The 23,965-nt window shown below is 43.7% G+C and overlaps 2 protein-coding genes across 9 annotated transcripts in view; one reads left to right on the top strand and one right to left on the bottom strand.

The window, feature by feature from the left end:
- Positions 1-4,032, top strand: part of CSNK1G2 (casein kinase 1 gamma 2) — a 108,913-nt gene extending 104,881 nt beyond the window's left edge. For all 8 annotated transcript variants that reach the window (XM_087922748.1, XM_026698969.2, XM_087922746.1 and 5 more), the window contains one exon: positions 770-4,032. In XM_087922748.1, the coding sequence (XP_087778874.1) occupies positions 770-824 (55 nt within the window). In that variant the 3' untranslated portion in view covers positions 825-4,032. The remainder of the gene's footprint in view (positions 1-769) is intronic.
- Positions 3,192-22,450, bottom strand: BTBD2 (BTB domain containing 2). The gene is made up of 9 exons (XM_026698968.2): positions 21,684-22,450; positions 18,692-18,811; positions 17,366-17,522; positions 15,993-16,098; positions 14,044-14,241; positions 12,871-13,063; positions 11,092-11,179; positions 9,617-9,763; positions 3,192-8,790 (listed from the first exon to the last, which is right to left on the bottom strand). Exons 1-9 carry the CDS (start codon positions 22,448-22,450, stop codon positions 8,629-8,631), a joined length of 1,938 nt encoding a protein of 645 aa, XP_026554753.2. The 3' UTR covers positions 3,192-8,628.
- Positions 22,451-23,965: the final 1,515 nt, after the last annotated feature.

Below are 23,965 nucleotides of genomic sequence, written 5' to 3'. Positions count from 1 at the left end.
AGCAGCTTTTCCATCACTTACTACCTGAAATATTTTGATCTAAAATCACTCAGGAAGCCACATTCTCAGTTATCTGTCAAAAGGTCACTTTCTCAATGGTCATAGGCTGTCTTAATAAGCGTCAATTGATAACTTGGTTGCAAGCTAAGTTAATTGCCCCACTCAATTAGCTCACAAGATGTTGGCTTGGACCTCAGTCTGATTTGGGGCTAATTTCCCCTGGCCAACTAATCATTTTGTTCTGTGAGTTACTGACTGGAGGGTTATCAGGACTTCCTATGTCCGATAGAGCCGAAGCCCATGAAAAATAGATTTTCTCTGTCTGTCTCTATACCTTGGATTTTCTGTCTCTGCATACCTAGAATGTCAGACTGTCAGGGAGACAGTGTAGCCTAGTGATTAAGGCACCAGGCTAGAAACCAAGAGTCTGAGTTCTAGTGTCACCTTAGGCATGAAAGCTGGCTGGTGAGTTGGGGTCAGTCACCACAAGATTGTGAATTCTTGTCCTACGTTAGGTATGAAAGCCAGCTGGGTGACTTCGGGCCACTCCGTCTGCTTCAGTACAACCCACCTCACTGGGTTGTTCTGTGTGGTAAATAGGAGGAAGGAATGTTAGGTATTATGTTCACCACCTTATCAAGTATAAAAGCCTTATAAACTCCCAATAAAGTATCATTTTCAACTTAACACTTTACAAACTGAAAATGCCATCTCCTTTCATTTAAATAATAATACAAAGGAATATAACATGGATACCCTTTCTCCCTAGGTGCTGCTGTTTCTTTAAGAGGAGGAAGAGGAAAACAATCCAGCGCCACAAGTGAAATATCCCTGTTGGTCGAAGCCAGGATCCTCTCGGGACTGCGTTTCCCCCACTCTCCTCTGACTTCCTGGCTGAGGATAATGGATCTTGATGGAATAGAAGGGGGCTCTGTTTCCCCCACCGGCTCTCCCACTCCAGTTTTATTGGTGGGTAGGGACATAGGCGACTTTGACTGTCCTAGCTGGCACCTGGGGGTAGGGGCTTCCCCGGTCCGTTTTTTCCCCCTTTTCCCTTATTCCCAGGAGATGCAAGTGGAGGGTTAGGGCAGGCACTGGCAGAAAAAGCACGTTGGACTTCTTGCTCAACTATCCTCCTCTTCCTCCTGGTCCACAGAGAGAGAGAAAAAACAGCATTAATATTTATGCAGCAATTCTCCTTCCCTTCCATTTGTCAGTTTATTTGTCCTCCACCCCTCTTTGGAGCTCCTCAAATAGCTTTTGGAACAAAACAAAAACAGAAAATGGGAATCAATTCTACTTGTTTACCTTTAGAAGAAGCAAAGTGATGATTCTGAGAACAGCCCTGCACGTATTTCTTCTTCTTCTTCTTCTCTGTTGTTTGCTTCAGTCTCTCTTTAAGTTAATTTAAAAATGGCGATCTTTGGCCTCCATGCCACAGCATCTCCCTCACCCCCTACGCCTTTCCTGTCATAGCGATGCAAATGATTTTGCTTATTATTTTTTTTTGTTCTGCTTTGAGTTTTAAAGATGTCCCCTTGTTCCCGCCCCCCCCCGTGTCTCCTTGTTTTCCTCCCCCCACCCTGTTTATTTTCCCCAGCCCTGCCAAATTACTCTTTGGTGACATCCTTTAGGGAAGTGTTGTCCCCATACCCCAAATCACATGAGAGGCAAAAATAATTGTATCGTGCAGGGGGAGGGAGGCTGGGGAATAATTCACACACTTCCTCATTTCTCAGTGCACTTTTTTTTGTAGCAATACCAGCAACATCTGTGTCTTGAAAAATGATCCAATTTTAGATATTTTTTTAAAATGTTAATTAAGTTCTACCCACTCCCAGGTGGGAGAGAATTAAAGGGCAAAAGTCTTGGATCTCAGGAACGGCAGCCTGCCAAACATAAACCCCAAAGCCAACGTCCATTGTTATAGAGAACTGTGGAGACGAAGGGGACCTTTTTCATGACCAAAGTGAAAACCTACATGGACAGGATCACTAGGTGAGATCGTTCCATATGGTGGCCCTCACAGCCCCTGGGTACTTGCCAATTTCATTTGAAATTAAATAGGTGGAAGCAAACTTCCATTTGGGTGGAGAGAAGGAGGCCCACTGATGAAGCTTTGTGCAAGGACAATCCACTCTTTTGTTGTTTTGGTCTGTTCTTTCTCAAAAACCCAAACAGCTGTCTGTATTTGCAGCTTCCCATTTGGGTGATGGCTTGCAATCGGCTCCTGCAGAACCACCGATATAGGACTGTTTTATTAGTACGGAAATGAGCAAAAGGCTTTGCAGGCCTGTTACGAAAAACATCGAAGCCAAGCCAAAATCTACCTTGCCAGGGAAGGGAGATGACTTTAGAATGAGGCCTGCGTCTGGTCTGGCTTTCATGCTTTTATCCCTTTGTATTCCATCACTAGCTTAACACGTCTACCCCGGCCTTAGACAAAAGTTGTGCCTGGGTATGCTGCGGCCCATATGCCTGGATTGAACGTACACGCTTCTCCCTTCCAGTTGACCAAGTCAAAACGAAACAGCTGGTCTGCGGCCATCAAAGCTACACCTGTCTGAGCTGCTTCATAGCCTTGTGACAATAGCAGTGCAGCTTCGTTACTTCTTTAGATATATTTTTATACCAAGGGATGAGACAATTGGCCCTGTGTTGCTTCAAAATATTTTGTCTTTCACTCCGTGTGGTAATTACAGCACTTGGAATGTCGGGATGTGGCCTGCTGGGGAAATGGTGGCAGGGTTAGTACTGGGGGTGGGGTGGGGGAATAAATACTTTGGTCTCTGCTAAACTAAAGAGCATTCTTGGATGAGTGGGTTACTGCTACAGACCAAAGGAGTGCAACTTTAAAAATTCGCCACACACCTCATCATTAGTGCTAAATCATATCTATTGGACTTCGTTCACCCCCTCCTAATTATGAGAGGGTTACTGCCTCCTCACCTTATAGCCTTGAAGATGTTCACTTTCTAGAACTAGATTTAAACCTCCCCCCCAACCTCCCACCCCAATGTGGGTTTTAAGATTTGAACCCCTTCCTTTCGGGGTTGGGTGTGGAACCTCCCACCCAACCGTTTATTGCGAAAGCTGGCACTTAATTCTTTGTGCTTTTTTTCAAGGTGGATATGAATTTCTTTGCCCTGTTTGAATGAATGTTTTTGTGGCCATTTGAAATAGATTTAAAAAAAAAAAGGAAAGCAGGGACTTAAACTCAGAACATGATCTCACTTTATTGATCTTAGTTTATAAACTTTGTTAACAAGCAGTGCCTCTGCCATGCTAGAATCACAAGAATACAGGAGGTCCTAGGGAAAATTCTTGATTTGGGCAACTTCCATTAAAATAGGATTGCTTAGATATGTGCAGCGTTTGAGTTTGATTCCCAAACAATGCAAAGAGAAAAAAACAGAATACAGCCTTAAGCATTGTGCTGGAAAAAAAATTATATAGTTCCAATCCCAGGAAGGTGTAAAAGAAATTTTTAAAAAATTAAAACGTTTATGTAGAGTGCATGAGTGTGCTTGGACTACCAGTTGCAATGTGGATTCGTTTTTTTTCTTTTTTTTCTTTTTGAATGTGACAAAAGTTTTAAGGGACAACTCAAATGATAGAAAACAAAAAAAATCAGTGAGGGTTGTAGTTGGCCTTCCAAGCTCTCTGGTCTTATCAGGTGTATGTTTTGGCCCATGTTGTCTGATTTGCATCAAAATGAATTTTGCAGACTTAATTGTGTGGTTGTTTTGTTTTTTAATTATGTAACAAAAGAAAAAGGTAATTTCAAGTCTGAATAGAAATGAGATTTGTACTGGTGTAGCTCCAAAGCAGAAGAGAGATTGTGGCATTGCAAATTTAGTTACTGCTTTAAAAAAAAAGTGTACACAGGTTATGGTGTATAAGTTTCTCTTGAAGCTTCTTTGAAGCCATAGAAGTTAGGGCTTTTTAAAAAAATAAAATAAAAACAGGAAAAAAAAAACCTGAAAAACTAAAAATTTAAAAAAAAACCTTAAAAAATAAATTCTGCAAAAATGTTTCCTCGCGTTTTGGTTTAGAGATGTTTTGTCTTGAAGTGGAAATAATTTTCAGTGACTTCTTTTGGAAAAGTAAATGGTGCTGTACAGGTAGTCCTCAAGTTACGACCGTAATGGAGCCTGCCATAGTCATGAAGCAGGTTTATCTTGTGATTGAACCAATTTTATGAAGCATTTTGGGGTGGTCCTTAATGAATGTGGCAGTCTTTAAGAGAACCCCTAGAATGCTGCAAACAACTGTAAATGTTGGGCTAAGTTGCCAAGCGCCTGAAGTGCAGTCACATGACCAAGGGGTGGAAATGATCATCTGATCTTGGTCATTGGTTACCCCTCCCCTCCCAGGTAAGTCCATTGTAACTTCAAAGAGTTGCAATGTAACTGAAAGCCAAGGACTGCCTGCAGTGGTGCAGAGAGAAAGCATCTAGTGTGTAGAACAGTCTTTTTCAACCTCTGTGCCCTTAAGATGGGAGGACTCCAAATCCCAGAATTCCACACCCATCTTAAAGGTGCTGAAGTTGTGAAATGGTGCTCTCCGTTTTCCTTAAATGGATGCATCCCAGAAATCTCTGAGCATGAGATGAGCATCCTCCTTTTCTCCCTCATTCCCAGCACTTAAAAAAGATTCAGTTCCTTTCTCTTTACTCACTACCAACAAATGTACAACCCACCCACTCATGAATAACTATGGTATGTCACATCCAAGTTGGGACTCGTCCAAATGTTTCACCCTAAACTTAGCTTTTCCACACACACACACACACCCCGAATTGCTGGGTTCACAAGCAAATAAACCATCTTATCCCGCAACATGATGGCTTGCATGATAATGACAATCTCATTTTGGTCTAGGCCACCATGTTCCAGAACATACTAGCAGAGATGATGCATCCTTCTGATAGGAGCCTTCTTCACACGTTTCATGCCTTTTCTTCCCAAATGAAACGGCAAGAGCATTTGACCCAATTGCCAGCTGTTTCTGCTCCAACACTCTTGTTACTCTTTGGCAAGAGTATTGTCAAACATGCATCTATGTGCCAGAGGATGCAGCTCTCCTTGCCAACATTCCTTGTCAAAAATGACCCTCCTGAACTCAAACTAGGGAAACCCAGTAACTGCCTACAATGAGCCCTCATCTAAAGAGATTTCCTACCTAACTTACAAACTCAAGAAAATCTGGGCATCAAAACAAACTGATGGTTCAGCTTCACAGAAGTAGATAAGCAGATGTCTGGATTCCAACCTACTGATCCAAAAATAGTTTCAAGAACAGAAGCAGCTGTTAGATTCTGTGTCTGATACTTGGTCCATTATGCCGATGCTGTCTAACTGCCACAGCTTTTCTGTTGCAGGTGGCCAATGCTTCATCAAAACAGGTCTCTCCTACACTCAAACCATATTCAAACCATATTCAAACTACAGTTTAAACTATTGGCTGTGGGTGCCCGTTCTCTCGTGTCTCATACACATACATACACACACACAAATACTTAAGGACAACTCTGCTGCCTTTATTCACTTGCTATTTACAAACAGAAAGGAAGGAGAGGTGGTGAAATGCTGAATAATAGTTTCTGATACAGTTATTGTATAGCATCGCATGAGCAGTCGGTGACACTATTGGAAGTTTACTCTTGGCCAAGATTAATTTGCAAGAGTAATTTGCAAATGCTAGAATGTGCATCAGGCTCCAAGAACTTCAACTGAACTTTCCCTTCAGTTGGTGACATTTTAATAAACAAATTTTATACAACAATCGGAGACTTACACTCCCACCAAAGTGATTCCAAAGGATGACTGAAGTGCTTTCAACCATCCAACTTAAAGTAGCCTGCTGTCAAGAGTTGCAAACTACCTCAAAACTATTTTTAAGTAGGCCTTTTTAGAACCGTATTCAATGATTATTTTTCATCTACAGAAAAACAGATTAGCACATTGCTGAAAAACAGTTTTCTGAAAAATGAACCAGTAGTGCAGGAGAAGATAAGGGGCTGTTGAGAATCCCCACAGGAAAGAAAGCTAAAAAATTTAGAGCCCTATGAACTAATGTGTGGGTATTGAATAAGGCTCTTGACCAAAATCACTGATGTGCATATTTTCTCTACTGTCTGCTGATGGAGAGCTAGTAACTGGAGAATGATTCCATTCTATATACTGGCCGGAATAGAAATGTACACACAGTATACAGTGATTAACAATATACAAAGGAGATTCAAAAACAGATTCGCGTGACATAAGGCTCAAGGACCTCTGTGGAATAATCTCTATTTCCAGACAAGTAGTTTCAAAGGAAAACACACCTACTGACAGTGGCAAACAAACGAACAATCCAGGGTAACCCTTTTTTTTTCCTGATTAAAGATTCTGTCCCAGTTGAAGACTTTATGGTCAAATACTCTGTTAGAATCAAAGGAAAATGGACTCAACTTTGGTGAAACCAAACAGGGTCTTAATGCCATCAGGAAAAATTCAAGGGGTCATATTTGAAAGCAGGATTCCCAAAGTAATGGCCAGATGGAAGTTGCAGCGCAGCACCTCAAGAATGCACCAGGTTGGAGAAAGCAAGTCAGTGCATTTCCACTGAGAAACAAAACGTACCACAACGCATGTTTCTATCATAGAGAAACTGCACAAATATTTAGCATGAGGAACTGTTTCTCAGATAATTGAACTGCTTTCTTGCCTATTCATTATTTACTCTGGAGAAGGGCATGTATACAGTTTGGGTGCAAAGAATCACACCAAATCCTTGACCAAAACAATCATGGATGTGGATAATTTTGCCATAACAATGGATAAATTGATTTGTAGATCATCACACCAGGATTTAGTTTACCCTCCCACCAGAATAAAAACCTGACCCAGTACCCAACCCCGTCATATTTTTAGGATGAGGAGGGACGCTTATCTGAATAGCGCCCTCAAATACTTTCTAGGGTTGCTTGCTTCGTATTGCAATTTTCCCAAAGGAACTGATGTAGAAAAGTAGCATCAATAGCACACTGACAGCTGTGACTTACTAATAGGAAGAGGAACCAAGCACTAGTAAATAAAGCAACACCTGGCCAAGAACCTTAAAAGTCCCTTTTTAGTCAGGGACTGCCACGTACAGTTAGTCCAAGTTACGCTCAGTCGAAGCGCAGCTGGTGTTGCCTAGAGGCATCCTAAATGCATCTGAACAATGGTAACATGCCTTTTCTGCCCGCCCCAAAAGAACCATATTCTAGCTTTTAAGAATTCATGAACGTAAAAAGGCATTTTTCCTCCTGAAAAAATTCCTGAAATCTCTCTCTGAATTAGATTTCTGCAAAAAATGGCTTAAGAGACGGGGAGGTTTCTCCCTGTTTTAAGGGGAAATACACACACGCATACAAACACAAACTAACCACAGCACCAGCCTGTCACTAGGGTAACAAGAATCGAAAATGCATTGTTAAGTTGCACTATATTAGCAGCAGCAGAAACTTTCTGAGGATAAAAGGCCAGAAATTTAGATGCATCTCTTAATTACAACAATCAAGTACACAGGGTTGCAAACTGCTCGTGGCCAAGGCTGTTCTGAGGGAGACCCACAATCTGCTGCTGAGTCTTCAGCAACCTCACGCAAGTAGAAAAAGTTGCCTCAAGTGGACCTTGAGGCAGCCTTTCCTGATATCATCCTCCAAGTATATTAGCCTCCCTAATAAGTCTGCGTTATCCTCACCGAGCAGGGCTGCCTTTATCATCTGCATTCTGGATATGATCAGGGTCCTAATCTGACATATCGGGTCAGATCAGGTCACTAAAGTAAATTCACACTTTACTTTCCCTTGAAAGCCAGCAAACACACACACACACACACACACACACACACACACACACACTGCAAGTGTTTCTCAAACAGGGCCCTTTTAAGAGGTTTGGACTTCGACTCCCAGAATTGAAGTCCAAACCTCTTAAAAGGGCCCCGTTTGAGAAACACTGAACTGGGAGGTCAGTTGATCAGCTTGTTTTAGCTCTGTTATTTTCTCAGGGTCAAGGATTGTCTTGAAATGCTGCTTGCCATGCAAAAGGCTCAACACCCCCCCCCCACCACCTTCAGGCTGTGTATACAATTACCCCAAAGAGAACAAGTCATTTGTCCTGCTACACAACTGGAAGGGGACAAGGGCAACAGGAACAAAGCCCTACTGCTCCGCTGATATACCACCATCTAAGACGCCTTAGTCACCCGCCTGCCTGCCTGCCAGAAACGTGGGGAGGGGGAAATCTCTTTGGTGGTGGTGGTTGGGGGGGGGGGGCTCACTTCGCATGAGGGTTAGGTTTCCTCCAGGAGAGTGACTAGATGTAAAAGCAGCTACATTCAGTGCAAGGAATTCACCCAGCCAGATTGCCAACACAAACAGGAGAGATTGCCAGCCTCAGTCCAGCAAGGCCGACATGCATCTAGATGTAGAGGACGTGCGATCTGGGAGTGCTTGCCCAATCCTGGGTCTGCCGAAGGGGGAGCCCATCCTTTCACGGTGGCAGAACAAGCTGGCGGTCTCAGGTGGGGGTGGGGGGTGGGCGGGAAGGGAGCGCCGAGCCTGCCCGATGGCAGAATTTCCAGCAGCGCCTGCTATGTGTAGAAGATGATCTCTGGGATCTGTCCATCTTCCACCGAGGTGCCGTTGTTGTTGCCGGCAGCATAGCAGAAAGTAAAACAGGTCTTTGTCCCCGTGGTTGGTGACTCGTGGACCACCTTCCGCAATCCTTTGGTTCCATAGTGAGAGTCCGGTCCCTATATATGAAGCATTGAAAAATGAAGTTGTAAGAGGGCCTTCGTTTAGTCAGGAGGCTGATCCACTGAGCTTGGACCAGCCCCATGACGCTTACGGGTTACAGCGGGCAAGAGCAACCCAACCCCCTCAAGTGCCCGCAGCCAGTGGTTTATTTTCAATTATTGCATTTCTGCTTTTCCTCTCAGAGTCCCAAGGTAGCCCCACCCAAAAGAATATAGGCAGTCCTTGACTTATGACAACGGAGCCTAAAATTTCTGTTGCTATGCGAGAGAGTTGTTCCATGTGCTTTGCTGCAGTTTACAATCTTTCTTGCTTTCTTGTTAAGTGGATCACTGCAGTTGTTAAGTTAGTAACACAACTGTAAAGTGAATCTGGCTTCCCCATTGACTTGTCAGAAGGTCGCCAAAAGGTGATCGCATGACCCCGGGACACTGTAACCGTCATAAATATGAGGCAGTTACCAACAATCTGAATTTTGATCATGTGACCATAGGGATGCTGCGACCGTCATGTGAAACATGGTCATAAGTTACTTTTTCAGTGCTGTTGTAACTTCAGTCACTAAACAAATGGTTGTAAGTCGAGGACTGCCTGTACCTTACAAGAATAACCAGTCACCCAGGTTCTCTGCTTACACCCTCTCACCATCATGAAGGGCCCCCACCCAGGGACATTCAGGACTACAAACAGGGCACAATAACTAGCAAATCTTAAAATCCGCCTCCTGAGCTGTTCCTTGCTTTCTCCCCACCAAGCAAAGCAAATTCAGAAAAAGCTCCGGAGTTGCTCTCTCAAGAATATTCCCTCTTCCGAGGCTCCGAGCACCTTCAGCGTGGCACAGGCTGTGTAGCTGACAGTGGGCAGGATCTCCACGGGCTCCTTAAACATCACCCGGAAAGTATTGGAGGATCCGTCGCAGCTAAATCCAGTGTCGTTTTGGCCCAGGATGGTGTTGCTGTCTGTGTGAATTATCTGAAAAGGTGGAAGGAAAAGGGACAGAAAATGGAAAATGTAATTATTATTTTTGGGGAACATATGGGTTTTTAAAACATTTCCAATATACATTAATGGAAGACGTCTAACTTTGCTTATAAGAAAAACAGCAATGTTCCTTTCTGATAACGAGGCCTGGGGCAGAGATGGCAAAGCCTATGACACCAGAGTCAAAGTTGACACACCACAATATTTTGGATGGCACACCAATGTTCACCAACACCCATTCACAACTGTTTTCAAAAGCATGCTCCATAATTTTCAGAGGCTGGGAAGGCCACATGAGAATGGGTGTGCTTGTTCTGGGGAACACAAACAGAATAACAGAGTTGGAAGGGACCTTGGAGGTCTTCTAGTCCAACCCCCTGCCTAAGCAGGAAACCCTCTACCATTTCAGACCAGTGGTTGTCCAATCTCTTCTTAAAAACGTCCAGTGTTGGAGAATTTACAACTTCTTGAGGCAAGGTGTTCCACTGATTAATTGTTCTGTCAGGAAATTTCTCCTTAGTTCTAAGTTGCTTCTCTCCTTGATTAGTTTCCATCTGTTGCTCCTTGTCCTACCCTCAGGAGCTTTGGAGAATAGCTTGACTCCCTCTTCTTTGTGGCAGCCCCTGAGATACTGAAACCCTGCTATCATGTCACCCCAGTCCTTCTTTTAATTAAATTAGACATACCCAATTCCAGCAACTGTTCCTCATATGTATTGGCCTCCAGTCCCCTAATCATCTTTGTTGCTCTTCCCTGCACTCTTTCTAGAGTCTCAACCAGAGGTGGGTATTCAGCAGGTTCTGACCAGTTCTAGAGAACCGGTAGCGGAAATTTGGAGTTGTTCGGAGAACTGGCAAATCCCACCTCTGAATGGAGATTTTACATATCCTTCCCCTGCCATGCCCACCAAGCCACGCCCACAGAACCGGTAGTAAAAACAATTGAATCCCATCACTGGTCTCAACGTCTTTTTTACATCATGGTAACCAAAACTGGATGAAGCATTCCAAGTGTGGCCTTACCAAGGCATTATAAAAGGGTATTAACACTTCACGTGATCTTGATTCTACCCCTCTGTTAATGCAACCTGTTAATGCAATACCCATAATTGGACTGTTTTACATATTAATATGTAAAGGATTGTTCCACTTGTGTTTGGGGATGTGACATGCCAGCAGTCAAGTAAGACATTTTCCAATTTTTTTGACCTGCGTGGGGTCCAAAAGGTTTGCCATCACTGGAGGAAATGATGTACCTGTGTATTACCTCGTGTTGCTTCACAAACCACTCAGGCAAATCAAATCCAGAAAGTTACCTACCTGTATATTTACTTGGTAATCTGTGGGGCCATGGATCGAGCCATACAACCCAAATCCAACTATAAATATCCGCTTGTTGACGGAGAACCTGCAGAGTTTGCAAAAAATAAAAAATAAAAAAAAATTGAGAGACCAAATCAATGTGAAAGAAAAGAGGCTACTCCAGTTATAATTTTTTTTCCCCTTCTTTCTTCTTTGTCCTCTGGGAGACAGCCTCCTTACTTTGAATACCCAAACACTTCCAAAACCTGAGAGTTGAAAATAACTTAGCAAGTCAGCAATAGCCCCCAATCCAGATTTGCATACCATTGTTTCAAATAAAAATTAATGGAATGGAAACAAAAACCTGGGAACAAACCTTTGAAGTGGTGCCAGATGCTTGTTACTTTATGCATCTGATTACCATTTGTTTTGTTTCCCAGAAGGACCTAAAGGAAGACTTTCCTTTACTCCAGTACAGGAAGTAAAGATGAATAAACTGATTAGCATCCGTTTCAGGCTGTTCCACTGCAAGCCAACAATAAAATCTGTTGGCATTATTGATCCACTTATTGTTACCAGAGTAAAAAATCGACATATCATGGCCAGATTGGGTGACACACTCGTCTTAGTTTAAACTCTTGCACAAAGTATCATAGAGAACAGGGGTGTCCAACCCTGGCAACTTTAAGAACTTCCAACTCCCAGAATTCCCTCCATCAGCTGGGGAATTCTGGGAGCTGAAGTCTGCAAATCTTAAAGTTGCCAAGGTTGGACACCCCTGGTATAGATGGGGCATTAACTGGGATGTAGATGAGACATTAATTGTATGGAAGGCAGATCCCCCAGAGGGGAGGTACACCTGAACCTTTGCATCTATGAATCAGTAATTGTCTCCTTCTTAGCTCTATCCCACCACTGGAGTCCATCATCTGAAGCTAGCTTCATTTGTCTGCCTTTGGGCTTCAATGACATTCCCAGGATTGTATTTCCTTGCTCAAATCATAGAGGTTCCAAAATTTTAACTTTTTAATTTAATTACTTTTCACCTAGTTTGTGTCCACTTTTGTCCCAGCCTCACCTACTTTCTGAATTCTGGGAATTCATTCAAAAGCAAAACATGGAAATTCTTCCCAAAGCTTCTTCCCTCCCTTTCTTCCCTGCCCCTTCCACACAGGGGCACTGTCATTTCTGTTAATGTATGCAATTCAGATGTCCAGATCTGCTTATATGACAGGCTGCTACTATTCATTGCATCAGATTTGGATAATCAGAAGTTATTCCAAAATTTCCCAAGACGGTTGGATGGACCACAAAACTTCCCCACCCGGGAACCCAGTGATAGCTTGAAATTCTTAGTTTGGATAGTTTAAAACTTGCGGTCCAATTTAGGTATTGCCCAAAGAAATATGTACATAGTAACATTTTATACCTATAAATGACTTTGGTTTTAATTGTAATATAACAAGGGCAAACAATCCCTTTAAACTAAGGTAAAGCTACTATTTTAAACTCAATTGCAGAAAGTTTGATTTTTATAACAGAGTCGTCAAAGTCTGAAATATTTTATCCGATTCAGTTGTCTCAGCTACTAACTTTCACAATTTTAGTCTAACTTAACTTTGGGGGACTTCACCCCGTGTTTAAGAGGTCTCTGAGGGGGGCAATGTGTGAGGTGCCTAATCGTCCCTGTCACATTTTAATTTTTTCCGTTTTGCTCATTTAAATGGGCAATTTTTGTTTGGTGAATAAACACATGAAAGATGTGCTTGGTCAATACAGCAGCGCTGGAAAGCATACCTGATCCGGTCGCTGGTCCCACTGTACCCCCAGCGGCTTTCCACCTGCTGAAAACGGTTGATGCTGCATTCCTTCCCTCTCAGGCAGCAGCGAGGGCGGTCGATGAACTCTACCCGGGGTTTGGGGTTGACGGTGAAATGAAGGAACAGGCTAACCACCTCCCGGTCCGTGAGGATCCCTGACTGAGCTGGCCCTGCAGAAAGCAGAAAGGAACTCTGACAACCGTAGTGGGAGGATCATTGCTTTCACTGAGATACATTTTCTTTCCTTGCTTTTCCTTCCAGAAACCAGCTCTCTCTTTAGGATCAGGTAGTCCTCGACTCATGACAGCAGTTGGGATTGGGATTTATATGGCTAAGCGATGCGGTCATAACCATGGCAATCCCTGCAGCTCCAGTCGCTACTGTGGACTGAATCCCACAGCTGTTAGCTGAGGCAAGTTCCTTCCCATAACCAAAGCCTGTAGAAACGTCGGCCAGTCAGTCCCAGGCCCACAGGCAGGGAAATGGCTGGGTCCCCAAGAGGCATGGGGCAGCACCATGGAAGAGGGATGAAGCTGAGAAGGTATGAGGGGGGTGAGGGGGTGCATGAGAGGGGCCGTGGGGGTCAGGGAGGATGCACAAGGACGCAAGGGAGTTGCAAAACGCACAGCATAGGTAAGGAGGGTGCTATGGGGAGCAGGAGAGGTGATCTAAATATCTGGAGGCTGCTCCAGAGATGAGGGATCATCAGATGGATGCAGGGAAGTGGATGTTCAGATTTAGATAAAAATGCAAGGGCTCACAGCATAAATTGCAAGGCAGAAAGTGTGACTTTGTTTCATCTGGGTAACTGTGGGTCTATAGGAAGGCAGGCATTCATAGTTTGGTTACAACTGTCTCTTCGCCACCTGCCTTCTAGTGCAGAATGAACACATCCCTATTAGAAGCAAACAGGAATATTTGGTGTGGTAAGTAGGACGTACAGACCGCCCTGTTACCTAAACTGCCATTATTATTTTATTTTTGTTTTATTTTGGCCGTAAGGAGCTGGTAAGGACAGGGAATCAGGATCAAAACAAAGGAGCAGAGAAATCTATACAAATACATAAATGCCCTCAATGGCATAAAGCTATTAACCCACCAGATCTCTGTAGATTTAAAACCCTACTTTTGAGAAACAGTCCTCAAATACCTGCAGCAAATTCCTCGATTGTCATCAAAGGGAAGCGAATGAGGGAAAGAGCTTTGCCCAAAGCTTTCCGCTTGTTCTCTGGTATCACCTGCAACTGTTGCCGCTGGCACTCAGCCTCTGACCACCTGACCACTGCGTTGAAGAGGCGCACCTCCCGGATGCCAAGGCTGTCTCGCTCCAAAACTGCCACCAAGGTGTCTATCAGACAAAGAGAGTGTCACCACCAGCAAGATTCATCACTCATAGCTATTTGGGGATAAAGATAAACATTGGGGGGTGGGGAGGGGCTTAATGTTTTCACTCTCTATCGAAACGAGCCAGTGTTGAAAATCTCCTAACTTCAAATACTTAATAGACTGAACTACCAGCTCGGGAAGCGCTCCACACCTCCACTTTATAGAGAATCCCGGAGAATCAGTCCTTTATACAGGCACCTGCCAGGCCTCATTGGACCCTAGCGCACTTTTTAGAAAAACACACCTACAGGAGAGCCAAGATAAAGAGTACAGCACACTGGCCAGAGGAGGCCTGGAGGGAAATCACAAGCAGAACCCCAAGGCAATTTGAAGAGATCAGAATAACAGAATTGGAAGGGTCCTTGGAGGTCATCTAGTCCCAACATCTTGCTCAAGCAGGAAACCCTATACCATTCCAGACAAAGGAGTATCCAATCTCTTCTTCAAAACCTCCAGTGTTGGAGCATCCACAACTTTGCCGGGAGGCAAGTCATCCCACTGATTCTCCCAGAGAAACAGGACCCTCCCAACTGTTTGCATATCAACCTTCCAGATGACAAACTGGCAAGAGGTGTGGGGAGAGGCAATCCACATCAATCACCCAGAGATAATGATGGCAAGTTGCTGCAACTGTTACCTTCCTTCCAGAAGCTTCTTGCTCCCTACATATACCGCCCTGTTGTTCTACAGAGCTTGGGGGAATTTAACCCAAGAAATCTGCCTTTTTTTGCTGGCAACTTTCCCCATAGAAAAAGTAGCAAGACAACGCATTTTGTAACATCATGTGCTGCTGGTGAGCAGCTAGGACCAAATGCCCTCTTTGTCCACCGCTTGACACAAAAGCACGGCGGGGGATGACACTGAGACTGACTTGGTCAATGTTCAAATGCTACTCAAGAGGAAGGCATTTCGTTTGCTCCACTTCAGGAAAAAGGACTCATCATATGATTATTATATGCCCCTCTATACAGAAATTTAAAAAAATCCCTCTACAAAGAAACTTATGTTTCACAAGTCAAGCTAAATAAGAACTTTTCTTAACAGGTCAATTTTCCATGGATAACATTATTTTTCCTTAACCTAATACGTGTGGAAAAGCGGTCATGCATAGGATAATATTTGTCTCTATTTCGCAGATTAATGCTTGAATCTCTACTCAGAATCTCTTAGGTTTCATCTAAGGGAAGGTTCTGCTGAACTTTTAAAAAGACCTTCCACAGCACAAAAACCCTCATTTGTTTCCTGAGATGGTAGCAGAAGGCTGCACCTAAATTGTAAACATTCACACCCATCCCTTCAATGCAGTAACTTTAAGGACTGGCACCTGAATGACTTTGTTATTTTCTTCAACGTTTCGTCTGTCTGTAAACAATTCCAAGAGCTATCAAACTGAAGAGCTGAATAAACTTCCTTTAAACTGCACTAGAAATACAACTGACATCTGCAACCTGCATAAATAAGACAAACTAAACGGGCTAACAGTTTTGCATAATCTATTCTAATTTTACTTGACAGTGGCAGGGACAAGAACCTAAATAGAGGTTTTAACAGGCCTTAATTTAAACTGCTTATCTTACAGCTGGGCGTACCTTGAGAAGCACACAGAAGGACACCTCTATTAATTCTGTCAGCTCAGAGGACAGGAGAAGCACCCAAGCAAAAGAAAACTAGCACAAACTATTGGAACATCTTTCAATTCTGAGAAAAGCTTACCCAGGTCAATATCAGTGAAGCCTTCCGCATTGATGGCATCCGAGGTGTTTTTATCTATGTTTTCCAAGCAAAGGCTGGCCAACTGGGGCTCATCGAAGAGTCTTGCCTAAGAAATAGCCATCAACCAGTAACAATAAATGGAAGGAGCACATGGTGGAGTGTGTTAACTTCAGGACTTTTTAACCCCATTCCATTCCCTACTTTGTAGGAGGGTGAAGATTCATACACATAAATGCTCTGTATGCACAAAAGGATGGGATAAAAATGTCATACAAATATACATTTCTACAAAATTCATATGAAGTGGTAACCAACCATACGTCATAGTTTATGCATTTGGGATTGGGTTAAATTAAATCTGATGGTGTCATGACATCCAAGCCATGTGAGCTACAGTTTCCTTAAGGACTTCACCACTTTGTCTGTGGTTTGCAAATATATTTGTGGCGGTTTGCAAATTATTATTTCAGCCAACTGTACACCTTAGGATTGCAAATGTTACTGAGGCCATGTGCAACAAATAAAAGGAAAACAAATTATTAAAATGGACACATAGATCCATATTTAAATGTTAAAATCATTGGCATCAATTCATAGAACCAAATAAGACACGAAAGTAGGCCCATTCTTAGGTTGAATTTTAATTCTGCCTCAACTGCATCCCATGGTTTGCAAGCAACACCAGAAAAAGTCCTTTCACTTGGATACACACTGCGGGCTCCACATGCACTCCACTGATGCTAGCAAGTACTAAGGCACCACTAACTTGGTGGATCTGTTTGCTTTCTCCTCAGTTTTTAACTTTAACCAGAAGTCATGAAAGTCTCTAGGCTTTACCATGGAGGTTCATAAGGATCTGTCCCAGCAGCAGATGAAAACTGATAGCTTTGCAAGAAAATTGATCAGAGAAGGTGAGGAACTACAAGTAATCCTTGACTTATGACCAGTTAGGTCTGGAACATCTGTCATTAAGTAATGTAATTGTTAAGTCCAGTCAGATCCAATTTTAAAATCTTTTTGCTGTTGTTGTTCAGCAAATCACACGGTCATTAAATGAATCTGGCTTCCCACTGATTGTGCTTGCAGAAATCCCCTGGGAAGGTCACAAATGGCGATCACACGATCCCAAGAAGCTGCAACTTCATAACAATATGGCCAGTTGACAAATTTCAAACATGTGACCATGGGGATGCAATGACATAAGTGCGAACATAAGTCAGGTTTTTTCAGTGCTGTCGTAACTTCAAAAAGTTCTCAAAACAAATGGTCATAAGTCGAGGACTACCTGTAGCCGGTGCTAGCATCCTCCTCAGCTCACACCAAGAACTTTCAACAGGAAAGGCTAGTTGAGAGGCAAAGATGTTCAAACATACCTGGGTTAAAAGCATGAAGGCATTATCTGCTCTGAGATTTTTCTTCAGAAACTCTACACAGTGAGCCTCAAGGGCAGGGACTGCGTATTTTTTTGCAGTGTAAAGAGTCGTCATCACAGTCTCTGGCCCAATCTGAACTTCATCTGAATAAAGAAACCTAAGAGGAAAAATGGAGAGGGAGGAGAAGAAAAAATATTATCCCGCTCAAAAGCCACATTATTTACTGGAGAAAATATATCAGAAATGTCAGATTATTAGTTGTTGTGCAGACGGTCCTTCTATTGTCTAATTAAAAGGTGAATTCCCATTGTGTACCAATTCAATAACAGGTTTGTTTGTTTGTTTGTTTTTAAAAAAACAACAACTATTAATCTCATCTGTAAATCCATGAGGACTAGGAGCAATATTTTTAAAATTGGAACTCTTTAGACATAGTATGCTGCCCTGGGCAGCACACTGGCATATGAGGTACATATTTTTATTTATTACACTTCTGACTTTGATTTGCAGATTTTAAAACCAAGCCAGTCAGTGACTTTTGCAGCCAAAATATTCTAATCCCTGTCTCCAAACATTACTCTGACAAATCTGAAAACCTGCATTTGTTTAAAAATGTTTACATTTGGGGGTTTTTAATACTTAATTCAATATCCATTACATTGCCTGCCTTTCTGACAGGACACATGAGACGATCAGATCCAGATATATCTAGCAGTTAATTAAATTGCAATACCAGGCTGATCATAACGGTACAATTTTGGGATTGTGACTCACCAGTTTTCTTTCCCATATCTTTATGAAGGGCTTATAAACTATACGTGAATGGAACCCACACTTATAAGACCTCTAGCTTGACAAAGAGAAACAGATGTTATATTGCCAAGTTTTGAGGGTAAAATAAATGTGATATCGGGCCTGGAAGTAGAAGTAGAAATGAGGAAGAAGGGGGAAATCTTTCAATACAGTACTCCTGATATTTTAAGATTCAAGCCCCAACATTTAAGATATGCATTTTAAAAGCATGCAAGCCAAAAGAAATTAATCTGATCCAGGCTAAAAAAAAGGGGGGTATATGAAAAATCAGAGAGAGAGAAGCATAAATACTGGGGCTGAGGAGGGGGAAGGAAACCAGTTTTAAAAGCTCTAAAAATACAGAATTGCCATCTGGGACACCGCATGTCTTCCTAAAAGAACTATAAAGACCCTTTTTAAAATATGTATTTAAATTAAAAGTGATGCCCAGGATAGCACTGCACCAACCCTATTGCAGAAAGGTTGGGGTGTGGAGGGGGGGAAATCACTTAACTTGCATAAAAGCAGGCTTACTTCAGCAAAGCTAAGAAAGCAGCAGGCTCTACATCAGGTAATTCTATCTCCGTGGAGGTTGTAGCCATCCCGCCATTGAACATTGCATCAAAGACCGCGCTGCCCACAGCCAGCACAAACCTGACATATGAAAACACAAACAAGAAAAGCCTCACTTGACTGGATTCCGTTTTCAATCTTTCATCTATTTTTATTCCATAGTTAGCACCCTGTTTCATTCCCCCAGATTTACATAAATGATACTGAGAATGATGCTGAAAATTCATTCAATCAGATTTCAGGACATCAGTCACACAGGCTGAAATAAAAGTGGATACTTTAACCATGGTGGTTAGAGCACACAGTGTCTAAATAAAGTGGCTTAAAGTTAGTTTATATGGTATATATGTTGCGAGAAATCTCCCTGGGTTCCTCTCTCCGAGGAAAGAAGGAGCAAAAACCAGCCACTTGGGAAGAAGTTTCTCTATTTTATTTGGGTCAGAAATAGTACAAAGCTTGTTTCTGGGACAGCTGGCAAACGGACTGGCATGTCAGCAAGGTTTGTATACATTCTTTGGCTGTTGAGCCATATGTTCTCATGACCACGAGAAAGCAGGAAATAGAGCTTTTATGGTTAGAGGAAACACAGTATTCTGATTGTTACCTTCTTTATATCAGCAGGGATGTTCTTGGCCAGGCAGAGGTGCTAAATTCCACTTCCTGCCTGTCAATGATCTATTGACTTTAAGGAAACATTGTATTTTATAAGTGGAGATGGGTTTCTCCAGAATCAGAAGGCTGGACTCAAGATCAGAAGGCTGTTAAAAGGAGGGGGAGGGGACAGTTCAAAGACTTTTTTAACTTCTGACAATAAATGTTTTTTTACAAGTGTGTTAAGGTTTTCTCTTCTAAATCCTTAACACCAAATTCAGGGCCTTTTATCAAAAGCTGTTTTGCTATAGGAAAAAAAATATCAAGAACAAAGTATGGGAGACAAACACGTTATTGGCCTCATGATGCAAAAATGAGTACAGGTAGTCCTTGACTTACAACAGTTCACTTAGTGATCGTTCAGTTACAACATCACTGAAAAAAGTGAATTATGACCATTTTTCACACTTACGACCGTTGCAGCATCCCCACGGTCATGTGATTTACATTCTGATGCTTGACAGCTGACTTTCATTTATGACGGATGCAAAAGGTGATCCCCTTTTGCAACCTTCTGATAAGCCAAGTCAATGGGGAAACCAGATTCACTTAACAACCGCGTCACTAATTTAACAACTGCAGTGAATCACTTAACAAATGTGGCAAGAAAAGTCGTAAAATGGGGAAAAACTCACTTAACAAATTTCTCACTTAGCAACATAAATTTGGGGCTCAATTGCGGTCGTAAGTTGAGGACTACCTGCCCAAGCCTGGTTTAAAAACTGTTCATATTCTGGAAAAATGTTACTGTCATGTAAGTATTAGTCTTTAATTCTGTAAAGCTGTGTGCAATTCAGCTTCAGGAAAAATGTCCTGTTTGGTATCTTAACATGCATAAAGAGGGTTTTAAACAGAAACCTTTCATTTTACAATTGCTCCCCTAACTCTTAGCAACCATCAGCTCTGTTGTACGAAAGTGTCATGAGATGCACTGCACTCCTGGTCAAGATTCCATTCTTAAGGAGTACAAAGGCTCTATTTAGTAGCATGATTTCAGAATTATAGCAACACGTTAATGTGTGTACATGTTGAGGAAATATGTGATGCTGCAAACTTACTGAAATTAATTCACATCGGTATAAGATTTCACAGCAATACAGGCTAATAAATCTTTCCTAACTTCAAGTCAGGAACATGTTATTTAATAGTTCTGTATTATTAAATCAAACAATACAATCAGACCACATCCCCACCCCTACCAGCAAATTAACCTCAGGCAAACCCAGCACAGACTGGCACCAACTTAGTGCTTGATCACTGGCTGCAAACAAACAAGCCAGACATAGCCCATCCCTTGGAATTGTTGTAGACCAAGTCCACCCTGGAGTTTCCAACTGAACCATCCCTTCTAGGTAACGTATTATTTTAAGTCTTGCCCATGGGTGCATTAAGCAAAAAAATGGTCCATGGCCTCTTCAGTTCAGTTGTGATATTGCACAGACAAATCAGCAACCCCACGGTGTATCCGAACTCTGCATTTTAAAAGGCCCCCGACTTTTATTTGTGAAAGCCAGGCCAAATTTAACTGTGTTTTGCCTGACTTCTGAACTCCTGCACCCTATTGGGCACAATCCTCATGCCCTCAACCCAGTCCCACCAACAAGCCACACAACGGAAAACAGCCTTTCCAAAGCTATTTTGTCTGCAAAAACCTCTCTCTTCTAGTTTTTCCCCACCTCTCCACACCCTGATGCCAGCCCCTTTCTTCAACCTCTAACCATCCTACCTCATTCATTCCAATCTCCCCCAAGCCCCTTACTCTTCATCCCAAATCTGCCACCCCTGTTCCTTCCTCTAGCATCAGTTGGAGGACAAGAGAGGGGAAATCCCTTTTGCTGGAAGCTTCAAGCAGGAGCAAACCAGCCGTCCCTTGGGGATGCTTTAACTGGCTATTTTTGCACTGAGCAGGAGGGTGGACTCCATGATCTCAATGGCCCCTTCCCACTGTAGGAACGGCCTCAATTTCACCTCTAAAGGTCTAAATTTCACCTCCAATGACTGACATCCCCCCCATAACACCTCCAGGGCCTCTACACACCTCTCCCTTCCCTACATACTGCGTACAGTCCTACTGATAGCTACTTTATTCTTAGCTCCAAGGACAGGACCTCCATCTTTTATCTTTCTCCTCCTTGAGGTGGGGAGGGCTCTGCACCCTCTTCCTCCTCCCTTTCCAATTCCCAAACACCCTCCCCAAGGAAAAATACCCGACTCCCCCATTTCTTTCCGCCAACCCCCCCACAAGAACCCCTTCCTCAGAAACAGACAACCCCCCTCAATTAAAAAAGCCCCCTTCTCCGACCTGTGGGCGGGGATGCGCTGGGCGCCGGCGCGGCCTTTGCCCACCAAGAAGTGGACGTCGCTGAGCACCTCGTTGTTGAACAGAAAGGAGAAGCGCTCCTGCACCGTTGGCTTCGTCGCCTGCCAGTTGTAGGCCGGCTCTCGCGGCCCGGGCGGCGGCGGCGAAGGCGAAGAAGAGGCCGGGCACGAAGGCGAAGCAGCAGCAGCCGCCGCCGCCCCCGCCCCCGCCCCGCTGGCCGCCACCGGCAGCGGGTTGGTGCTGCCCCTTCCTCCCGCTCCGTGGTTATGCGTAGGCCCGGAGGAGGAGGAGGAGGCCTGAGGCGAAGCAACGGCGAGAGGCGGGGACGGCAGCGCTGCCTGAGGCGGCGAGAGCAGCAGCAGAGGCCCGTCGCCGCTGTTGGAGCAGGAGGAGGGCGGTGGCGGCGCGGCCGCAGGCGAAGCGGGGAGCGGCGAGGGCTGCGGGGGCGGCCCGTTGCCGGCCTGAGGGGGCGACGGCGCCGATGCGTTGGAGGAGAGGCTGCCGCAGCCCCCGCCGCTTCCGACGGGCCCGGCTCCGGCCGCCATTTTGCGCGGAGGCGGCTGCCGGGGAGGGGCCGCCTGCAGCAGGAGGAGGGGGCGGCCGCCGGAGCCGCTGGAGAGGACGACGAGGGCGGCGGCCAGGAGGAGGCCCGAGCGAGGCGGCGGCGGCGGCGGCGGTGGAGGAGGTGGCGGGGCGGCTGGGGAAGGCGGGCGGCGGCGGCGGCGGCAGCAGCAGCGGCCGCGGCCCATGAGGCGGAGGAGCCCGAGCGGGCAGGGCGGCGGCGGTGGGTGAGGAGGAGGAGGAGGAGCTGCCATGCCTGCCCCGCTATTAATTACGAGGAGGAGGCGAAGGAGAGAGAAGCGCGTCTTTTTTCCATCTCGGTTGGGTTGTGATTGATTGCAATGGGCTGTGGATTTTTTTTAAAGGGATTTATTATGACATTGAGGCGGTTCGGGAAAGAAAACGCGGCTGGGGAGAGTTTGCGTTTACGAAGAACAGGCTGTGCGGTGGGTGCAGAGGTCCTGATCCTCTGGAAGTAGATATTTTGAAGTTGTTTTTAAAAAGTTGGGGCGGGGGGAAAGGCTGTTTGAAATACGAAGTCTTGTCATGACCGGAAATATTTTGTGTTTATTTTTTTTAGGACTCGCTTCTCTCCATCAAATAAAGTGTGTGTGTGTGTTGGGCCAGTCATTTCAAGCAGGCAAAGGGAAAAAGGGTTTGTTTCTGACAGATTTAGAAAAGCAGTTAGAATGTTTTAAAAACATTCATATGGATTTTTTGTTAAAAAATAATCATAAGTATCTGGGATAAATCAATTCAGAGGAGGAAAACTTTGTATAGGAATGGCTATTGAACTCCTATTCAAGTATAAGGCATCCTATATTAATTCTCAGGTGATGGATACCATGGGATAAGAACAGATTACATTAGAGTTAAATGCTAAAGTAGATTTGTAACTGTTGTTGCTATAGAAGTGTTCTCTATATAGAAGAATAAAAAGAATTAGAATTAGAAATAAAAATCCCCAAAGAATAAGAAATCCTCCATAAGAATGAAAAAAAAAAATCCCCTGTCTCTCCCTGAATCTCTCATCCCCGTTTTTTTAGCCTAGAAAAGTCCACTCCAAAAAAACAGAGCTTCCATCCATCAGAGGAGATGCAATGCAGCCAACAATCTTTGAAGATGGAAGCCAGCAATGCAAAGAACTAAAGATGGACAGAAGCTGACTGCCCACGCAAAACCAAATTAAAAAGACAAAACACCTATGCTCATACTTCCCATACCCATGAGGGGCAACTATGAAAACCACATTCACAACAAAAAGAAAATGTACTGATATAAAAAATAACAGAATAAAGAGTTGGAAGGGACCTTGGAGGTCTTCTAGTCCAACCCTATGCTTAAGCAGGAAACTATACCATTTCATACAAGTGACTGTCCAGTCTCTTTTTAAAAAGCTCCAGTGTTGGAGCAGCCACAACTTCTGGAGGTAAGTTGTTCCATTGATTAATTGTTCTAGGTTGGTTCTCTCCTTGATTGATTTCCATCTGGTGCTTTCAGGTGCTTTGGAGAATGACTGACTACCCCCCACCCTTGTGGCATACATTGGAACACTGCTATCAGGTCACCCACTAGTCCTTTCATTAAACTAGATATACCAAATTCCTGCACCATTCATATGTTTTAGCCTCCAGCTCCTGCACCATTCATATATTTTAGCATCCAGTTCCCTAATCATTTTTGTTGCTTTTCTCTGCACTCTT

This window comes from Pseudonaja textilis, chromosome 1 (assembly GCF_049901715.1).
Source record: "Pseudonaja textilis isolate UNSWEBS1 chromosome 1, rPseTex1.2, whole genome shotgun sequence".
In the NCBI taxonomy this organism is placed as follows: Eukaryota; Metazoa; Chordata; class Lepidosauria; order Squamata; family Elapidae; genus Pseudonaja; species Pseudonaja textilis.
The sequence above is the reverse complement of the archived record's forward strand: the minus strand, read 5'-3'. Positions and strand labels throughout refer to the sequence as shown.